General features: G+C 38.4%; 1 protein-coding gene across 3 annotated transcripts in view; it reads right to left on the minus strand.

Moving 5' to 3' along the window:
* The window catches only part of RABGAP1L (RAB GTPase activating protein 1 like), a 741,733-nt gene that overhangs the window by 224,817 nt on the left and 507,364 nt on the right, over positions 1–9,552 (minus strand). For all 3 annotated transcript variants that reach the window (XM_017529899.2, XM_037739059.1, XM_017529900.2), the window contains one exon: positions 3,745–3,786. In XM_017529899.2, coding sequence (XP_017385388.1) covers positions 3,745–3,786 — 42 coding nt within the window. The remainder of the gene's footprint in view (positions 1–3,744; positions 3,787–9,552) is intronic.

Here is a 9,552-nt window from a genome sequence, read left to right on the forward strand (position 1 = left end):
AAGAAATTTACGTGCATCCTTTCATACTGTTCTTCTTGACTTTCTCCCACTTTCCCAACTTATCTCAAACCCACATTAAAAATATAAACACATACATACATATGTGCATAGACAGGTTATGAATACTTAGATAATCATAGACTAAAGCCTGGGATAAAGATTTTATACCAGGTTTTTACTACGGTTATCCCTGGGGATGGGATTATGATTGAGTATTCGTTATCTCTTAGTGTTTACATACACATGTAGGACACAAAATGAGCACATAATACTTTGGGGAGGACATAGAAAAACACTCTGTCATTTGCTTTTAACCACGGTCAGTAAGCAAAAAACTTATTCTGACTGAAAAATTTCTCTGCCTAGCATGAAGTGGCTAAGATCAATTCTGACTCATCATCTCTGGTCTATTAAATCTATTGAATATATTCTATGTCTACCTAATGTTTCATATAAGTAATTACATTTGGGGGAATATATCTGACCTACCTACTGGACACAAAAATGATTTGATGATACTGCCTAGTATTGTGAATCATTTTTTTAGCTCAATAGCTTTCTAGCTACCTGATAGGCTGTTACTAACCAAAAAGAAGCTGGTCCCAATCAGAAAGTAGGTGTTTTTAAAACCAAACTGAGCAATAGAGAATTCATCCTGTAACTATCCTGTTCAAAAAAAATGATAAATCCAACTTTCCCACTACCAAGACAAAAGTCTTTAGGCAATCTTGGGCTTTGATCTCTCAATTATCAACTAGGGGCTGGAGGAAGAATTAGATGTTTTCCTCTGGCTAATACAATTTACTGTTCTACAAACAACACCTAGACATTTAATGTATGTTAATGAGATAATCTGTTAGTACTTACCACAGAGTATAAATGTTCAAGAAATGTTAGTTCTGTCCCCTCCTCACAAGTAATGCTTCTAATACAGAGAAATCTTAAGTCTCTGTAGCTGTACTGAAAATTAGTTAGGCTCAGTTCATAAGCACTTTAAGGGCCAGGCTCAGTGGCTCATGCCTATAATCCCAGTGCTTTTGTAGGCTAAGGGAGGAGGACTGCTTGAGTCCAGGAATTTGAGACCAGCCTGGGCAACACAGTGAGACCCCTGTCTCTACAAAATTTTTAAAATCAGCTGGGCGTGGTGGCATGTGCTTGTAATTCTAGCTCCTCAAGAGGGGGAGATGGTAGGATTTCTTGAGCCCAGGAATTTGAGGTTGCAGCAAGCTATCACCACGCAACTGTACTCCAGTCTAGTCAACAGAGTGAGCAGAATGCGACCCTGTCTTAAAAAGCAAAAACAAAACTAAACACCCCAGCAATTTGAACTTCCTCAAAGTTTTTAATTTTGATATAAACAAATATATATTATTTTATCTGGTATAATACACTAGAAGCTGCAAGCCAGTCACTGTCATATATGTTTGGGTATTCTTTTTTCCAAGTGGGGGGCAATAGATCATGAAAGTACACTTCAGTTTAGTCCTCTGTATACTCTGTCTATGAGAGGTCAGCTCAGGATTCATACAAGGAAGTTACAGAAATATTGGCCACTAGCAGTGAGAAGGCTCTTTTTATCTTCTCTAATTAGTAAAATTCTCTAAGATGATGCTAGAAGAGTGCCCATGTATTGCTAAAGAAGACACGAAAAGCCTTCTTGCCTAGTGGCCAGAGAATGTAATCTGTAGAGGCCTTGTCTGGGTTAACAAGGACAAAATAAATAAAAATAATATGAACAAGTCAACATGTAAATCAAGAAGATAACTTACTAATGTATACAATATTAAGTTCACAGAGAATACAGGTCTGATATCCAGAGAGGTATAAGCATGCAGTGAAAGCACTAGTAAAGATGAGTCACCAAAAAAGTGAGGAAAGGCATTTTGGGAAAGACATAATATCTCAGAGTTTAAAAAATTAAATATGAGAAATCAGAACTTTCTTGGACCTCCTTATACTTACTTTACGTTTTAATATCGTTTTTAGCCTGAATTATATAACACTTTCAATGCTTAGGTATTCTAAAAGTCTTATTCCAGCCCTGTTGAGAGGACATGTTGGAAAGTTTCTGGCTTGGATTTGTTTTAATGAAAGAAAAAAAATTAGAGGTCAAAACCCATGACTTCATTAAAGGGCACAGCTAATATGTTTGTGTTATTTTATTTAAAATATTTTGAATATTTTTTTATTTTCTAAATAGCTTTCTAAAGGCATAAAAATTGTTCACATACAAACACAAATTATTTAATTTTGAAAAGCGCATTTTATGACCTTCACAAAGAGCAAATGTGTAATGGAATAAGAGATAAGGAACAGCAACCCACTTACTGAGCTCCAGAGGGCCTGCACTATTTCACGCCTTTGTTTAGAATCAAGGTTATGTTAATGATTAGGTATGGTTAAGGCTCTCCTGACATATCAAGAGGTCCTCCTATGATCTCACCTCATTAACTTTTGAGGGATTCAGAAGAACGATAAGGGATCTAGGAATACATTCTGAGTCACCTTGTAAAGAACAGTAATAATGACAGCTAACATTTAGTAGGCAGTAAAATGTTTTAGATACTACATTAAGGACTTCTTTGATCATCTCATTTAATTCTTGCAACAATTCCATAAATTAATTTCTATTATTATCTCTAAACTCAGACCCTAAGCACTTAGAATATTTGCCTAAGCTCATATGGTAGAGCTGAAATTAGAAGCAAATCTGTCTGAGTCCAGTGTCTACCATTTTAACCACCATGTTATACTGAGGAAAGGGTAACCCTGTGCCTTTGAGGCAATTATTGCCTTTATTTTTTTATTTTATTTTATTTTTTTTTGAGACGGAGTTTTGCTGTTGTTGCCCAGACTGGAGTGCAATGGCACGATCTTGGCTCACCGCAACCTCCGCCTCCTGGGTTCAAGCAATTCTCCTGCCTCAGCCTCCCGAGTAGCTGGGACTACAGGCACGCACCATCATGCCCAGCTAATTTTTTGTATTTTTTTAGTAGAGACGAGGTTTCACCTTGTTGACCAGGATGGTCTCGATCTCTTGACTTCGTGATCCACCCGCCTCGGCCTCCCAAAGTGCTAGGATTATAGGCGTGAGCCACCGCGCCCGGCCAATTATTGCCTTTAATATCAGAATGTCTTCTTTGACTAAAGGGCAAAAACCAGCTGGGTTATTTTCACCAACTCTGCAGCAAATGTCTTGCAGTTACCACTTTGTTAAACCTGTATGATATGTTGACATAAAATCCAACATGGTAATTATAATTCTAAAGTGTTTTATAAATTTCTATCACTGAAAGAACTGCAAATTGAAATGGAGCAGTTTCTTTTATAGTCAGTATATTACAGAAACTTAAATAATTCAATTATATGTTTAGGTACTTCTGGAGATGTTACTAAAATAAAAAGCGTTTTAAGAAAAAAGCAGGCATCATTTTGACAGAAAACAATTTTTAACTTTTTCTCTTATATCACCTAACTCATGTGATAAAAAGATCTTTTATTTCACTGGAAAAAACACTCTGATAGTACCATTACATAAATGGATTTTTTAAAAGAAAAGACTCTAAATAACAACAGAAAAAGGAAGAGAGGAGGGAAGGGGATCAGAGTTTCTCAGAGAAGTCATCTTTTTGTGTGTGTCTGAGAAATTAGAATGAGTCAAAGACTGTAAATTGAATTATTCCAGTCCCAAGGGCAAAGAAGTAAGAGAATTTGGTAACTTAAGATTTAAAAAAAAAGACTTACCTTTAGGAGAGCCAAAGCTACATGAAAGATTATGTTCAAACCCTGAAATAGAAAAAAGAATGTGAAAATTAGTACTGCCACATATATCACTATTTTAGTATTTTCCCAAGACTTCCATGTATCTTTAATAAAATTCCTAATTGCTTTCATTTTCACAATCATTAAAAAGCATTTTCTTTCCCTGAGTGGCTTTTTGTAAATTTTAGGTGCTATTTAATCAATGTTCACATAAAATTGTTTTTACAATAAGTTATTTTCCTTCAGTCACAATTTCCAGATTATTTGCATGTGTGTAAGTCTTGTGAAAGTCAAATTCCTTGCTGAAGCTGGAAGAATGATGCAGAAGTCTAAAATTATTAACTGAAATTCCTAACCCTAATCTGGGCATACGGGTGTTACAGCTAAACTGCAAGTAGCAGACAAAATAAAACAAGACAAACAGTGTGGCTGGTAAGTGGGACAGGTGTGTACTGGAGGCTTTAAGTATCACACTGCATTTCCACTACTGTTCGTACTGTTTGCTTATTTGTTTTAGCAATGGCTTTCAAGTATTATTTGTATAACTAGAGGTCGTCATTAGGGGCTATCTGCCAGACTTCCTTTTCTTTCCTGAAAACACAGCAATATTTCTTTACAAAGAAACAAATTAAACTGCTCCTTAATAAGCCATTCTAGAACTGAATTTTGAACTCCAGGTTCTGCCCAATTGCTCTGAAGAGATACTGAGTTATTAAATTCAAAAGATAAAAGAATCTTATATGATAACGATAACAATCAGAAATAAGGTGCTACAAAATGTGCTGTTTCCTTGCCGTGCAAGTCATCATACATAAGAAAAAAGATATTTCAAGTATGAGTTGGTGTAAGTCTCATAAATCCTGGGTCTGTTTGATGGGCCCTCCTCATCTTGGTTACAAATACACTCTGGCTGCCTTTTGGAAATGGGGCTGTACCAAATGTATTATCCAAAAAACTTCTAATAAACCATGCTTTTTNAGAAGCAAGGATTAGGCCCAGATATTTAGAATGCATTCCTGTTATGATTTGCTATAACCTTTCACATTCAGCTGCCAGAAATATGACATAATGATGGAAGGAATGAATGACAAACACAAATATTCAGTTGGTTAAAATACAAACCAAATATTTTTGGTTTGGGGTTTACTCAGCTAATTATTGAAGAAACCAAAAGCAGTAAGAAGTAAGTATAATCTGGCTGGGAGATAAAAACAAGTGAACACAGTTCATCATCATACTAAGCAATTATCCTAGACTGGTTTTGATCATAATTTACTAATTAGAAAACAGAAAGACTATTACAGGTTTTAAAGTGTGGGTTACAATTAAGCAAAATTTGCTTTCTGAATCAAAATTTGAATTTTCACTCACTAGCTGCTGCCTACCTGCAAAAACTTAAAGGTCAAAATAAAAAAGATCTACTGCCCTGATCTCCAGTGCTGTCCACTACCGCATCACAACTGCTGGGCAGCAGTGAATTCTCACAACCTGAGTGCTGGGAGAATTCAGCTTGCCATCAGGACCTGATCCACAGCTTCTCTGGTTCTTGTTTTTCCAGTCTCTGCTCAAAATGTAAACCCCTCGCATATCTGGTTTTCTCATCTTCACAATGCTCTGGTCCTTTATCCCAAGCCAGTTTCCTACTCCTCCTCTCCTTCCCAAATCCTTTCATGGTAGCATTTGGAAACTGCACTCCATGTTCAGCTACCTTGGCTGTATTCCTAACCTCCCTGTCAAACATTCCCCCTATAGGAAATAAGAACAAATAAAATGTTCCTCTTCAAAGCTTTCCTCTTAGTTCATTAAGAATAAACAGTAGTTTCTTCAAAGGTTAATTTACTTTAAAGCTTTTGCTAATAATCTTAAAATAGCTGTTGGTCATAATAAAGAAATAAGTGTATCCAGTGTTCTTAGTTCTTATGCTTTAACTTAGATATTTGCCCTGACATGCCTGGACAAGCCCAGGCAACTCTTAGGTCAAAGTTTATTCCCCTTCCTTCTTTTTTTTTTTTGAGACGGAGTCTTGCTCTGTTGCCAGGCTGGAATACAGTGGCTTGATCTCGGCTCACTGCAATCTCTGCCTCCCGGGTTCAAGTGATTCCCCTGCCTCAGTCCCCTGAGTAGCTAGGATGATAGGTACCTGCCACCATGCCCGGCTAATTTTTTGTATTTTAGTAGAAATGGGGTTTCACCATGTTGGCCAGGATGGTCTTGATCTCCTGACCTCATGATCCTCCTACCTTGGCCTCCCAAAGTGCTGGGATTACAGGTGTAAGCCACTGCACCCAGCCTCCCCTTCCTTATTTGAAAATGTTATTGCTTCTTCAGGCATTCCCCATGTTACTTCCTCTTTTCCTTGTTCTTATCTGCCTTTACTTCTTTAGAAAATTTCCAAGTTTTTGGCCAATTGGGTCAAGCATAGAATGTAAGGTTCCATTCAGGCCAATGGAAACTGGACACAGTGTAGGGTGATTGCGTCAGGTTATCAAAGTTATAAATGTCCCTATCTTCTTGTTCAGGTGTGCTCTCATGGCAAGACTGCTGGCAAGTTGCACCCTTCCTGCAGGAAGTAAAACTAGCCTTGCTGAGGAATCCATTATCTCAGTGTGGATTTTTCCCAAAGTTATAAACCCATTTCCAACACCCCCAAATTCCTTATTCACAGGAATAGTGAAATCTCATTGATTCTCATAACAACCTATACAATGATTCTCATTTTTCAGAGTATGAAGGTGACTAGCCCAAAGTTACACATGTGTAAACCAAAAAGAAAATTCTAATCCCTCCAACTGACCAGTTGGATCTCTGGATCAAGGGAACCCAACTAAACTTGAAAAAATAGTTCAGACCATGACAGGAAGGAAGAATCAGGCATGCCTTATTATACTTTCCTCCCTTTGGAGTTCAGGCACACAACTGACCAGCATTAATATTAAAAGAGAGATCCTAAGACAGAACAGACTCAGTAGCAGTAAGATACCAAATTCCAACCTGACTCTAAGTATAGCATCACATGACAGATAGCAGGGCCCTAAAAGAAACTAAAGTATTGGCCGGGCGCGGTGGCTCAAGCCTGTAATCCCAGCACTTTGGGAGGCCGAGGCGGGTGGATCACGAGGTCAAGAGATCCAGACCATTCTGGTCAACATGGTGAAACCCCGTCTCTACTAAAAATACAAAACATTAGCTGGGCATGGTGGCGCACGCCTGTAATCCCAGCTACTCAGGAGGCTGAGGCAGGAGACTTGCCTGAACCCAGGAGGTGGAGGTTGCGGTGAGCCGAGATTGCGCCATTGCACTCCAGCCTGGGTAACAAGAGTGAAACTCCATCTCAAAAAAAAAAAAAAAAAAAAGAAACTAAAGTATTTCATCCCAAAATAGATTCCTTTGACATTGAAATGGTTCCACAAAGCTGTCTCTTATGGGGAAAATTTACATTCTACAGAGGATTGCCTTCCCTTTCTGGGTCATTTTCTGATCCTGAAGGGATTGGCTGAGAGTCTAGTACCTTTTAAGGATCTGAAAAAGAAACATTTGCCATTTATTGCCTCTGGGAGTAGTTACCTATGAGACTTCATATATTTAGGTATATGGATGAGAACCTTGGTCTTTACAATCCCTTATCTTAACCCAGACACTCCTTTCTATTGATTCCAGGTTTTTAAATAATAACTTAACTCTTTCAACCAACTGCCAATCAGGAAATCTTTGCCAACCTGGGAAACAAAGTGAGACCCCGTCTCTACAAGAAAGTAAAAAAAAAATTAGCCAGGTGTGGTGGTACACACCTGTGGTCCCAGCTACATGGGAGGCTGAGGCAGGAGGATTGCTTTAGCCCAGGAGGTTGAGGTGCAGTGAGCCCAGATCACATCACTGCACTCCAGTCTATATGACAGAGCAAGACCCTGTCACAAAAAACAAAGAAGAAAAGGAAGAAAAACACAGACAAAATGTTTGAATCCATCTATGACCTGGAAGCCCCAGCTTTGAGTTGTCCTGCCTTGCTGCACTGAAAGAATGTATGCTTCACATCATACGTATTGACTGCTACCTTATTTATTTATTTATTTATTTAAGACAGAGTCTTGCTCCATCACCCAGGCTGGAGTGCAGTGGTGCAATCTGGGCTCAATGCTGCAACTTCCACTTCCCAGGTTCAGGCGATTCTTGTGCCTCAGCCTCCCATGCAGCTGGGGCTACAGGACCCCACCACCATGCCCAGCTAACTTTTGTATTTTTAGTAGAGATGGGGTTTCACCATTTTGGCCAGGCTAGTCTCAAACTCCTGACCTCAAGTGATTCACCTGTCTTGGCCTCCCAAAGTGCTGGGATTACATGTGTGCACCACAGCACCCGGCCTGATGTCTATTTTTTTTTTTTTTTAGAACAGAGTCTCATTCTATCACTCAGGCTAGAGTGCAGTGGCACAATCAGAGCTCACTGTAGCCTTGACCTTATGAACTCAAGCCATCTTTCCACATCAGCCTCCCAAGTCGCTGGAACTACAGGCATGTGCCACCACACCCAGATAATTTTTCTTTTTGTTTTTTTGGTAGAGAGTTTCACTATGTTGCCCAAGATGTTCTTGAACTCCTGGCCTCAAGCAACCCTCCTGCCTCAGCCTCCCAAAGTGCTGGGATTAAGAGCATGAGCCACTGTGCTTGCCCACGGATTAGTCTTATGTTTCCCTAAAACATATAAAGCCAATTTGAAACCCAATCACCTTGGACACATGTGCTCAGGACATCCTGAGGCTGTGTCATGGGTCATGGTCTGTAACCTGTCAAAATAAACCTCTAAATTGACTGAAACCTGCCTCGGATGCTTTTTGGTTTACATATGTGTTTAGTAACAGGGTAGAATCTCCCCCTCAAGCCTCCTGATGTCTACTCCAGTGAAATTTTCTCACACAGTGCTGGTATAATATACACAGTAAATGCTGACTTGAAGACTGAATGATTAAACTATACTAGCTTTCCCAAATTTTCTGGAGTTTATTTATTTCCCTGTGGACCCAACTAGACCAGTTTATAGGATTATCATTAAATTACAGTAAGAACCCCTTTCTTAAATTATCTCAAAATCAAACAAGTAGATAACCAAGCTGTGCAAAATACAAAGAACTTCCAGGTAAAAATTAAATAGAGGTCTCTAAATAGTCAAAATAGCTCTCACAAATACCAAGAGAAAGCTTTGCTCAACTTTTTATTCTATACATACTTCTGGTTCGTTTGGTGATATGATTTTGGAAAAGATAAAATGCATAGCTCTCTGGGTCCACTTGGGGGAGCCAATCATCTTCGATAGTTAATTATTAACTACCGTTGTTACTTATTATTAATAATGATAATCCAGCAGCATTAATGAATGCTTATATCATGTTATACTGTGCTTAAGAAGGAAGGTGTGTGTTTTAAATAAAAAGTAGATAATGATGTTTTGAAGTTTAGAAAGCTAAAGAGGAAACAAAGTTATTAGAAAAACTTATATATTTAAATTCTTTAAACAAGTTCAGAAAAATAGGTATTACTATATCTACTTATATGAAGTTCTAGACATTACCCATAAAAATAAAGACTTCATAAGCCTTGACCTAAAGTAGAACAGAGTGGCTAGATGATGCAAACAAATATACTTTAAGACATTTGAGTCGATTGAATTCAGAAATGAACTTGTTATTCTATCAAGTTCTTTTCTATTTTTTTTTTTTTTTTGAGACGGAGTTTCGCTCTTGTTACCCAGGCTGGAGTGCAATGGCGCGATCTCGGCTCACCGCAACCTCCGCCTCCC

This window comes from Cebus imitator, unplaced genomic scaffold (assembly GCF_001604975.1).
Source record: "Cebus imitator isolate Cc_AM_T3 unplaced genomic scaffold, Cebus_imitator-1.0 Scaffold62, whole genome shotgun sequence".
Lineage (NCBI taxonomy): Eukaryota > Metazoa > Chordata > Mammalia > Primates > Cebidae > Cebus > Cebus imitator.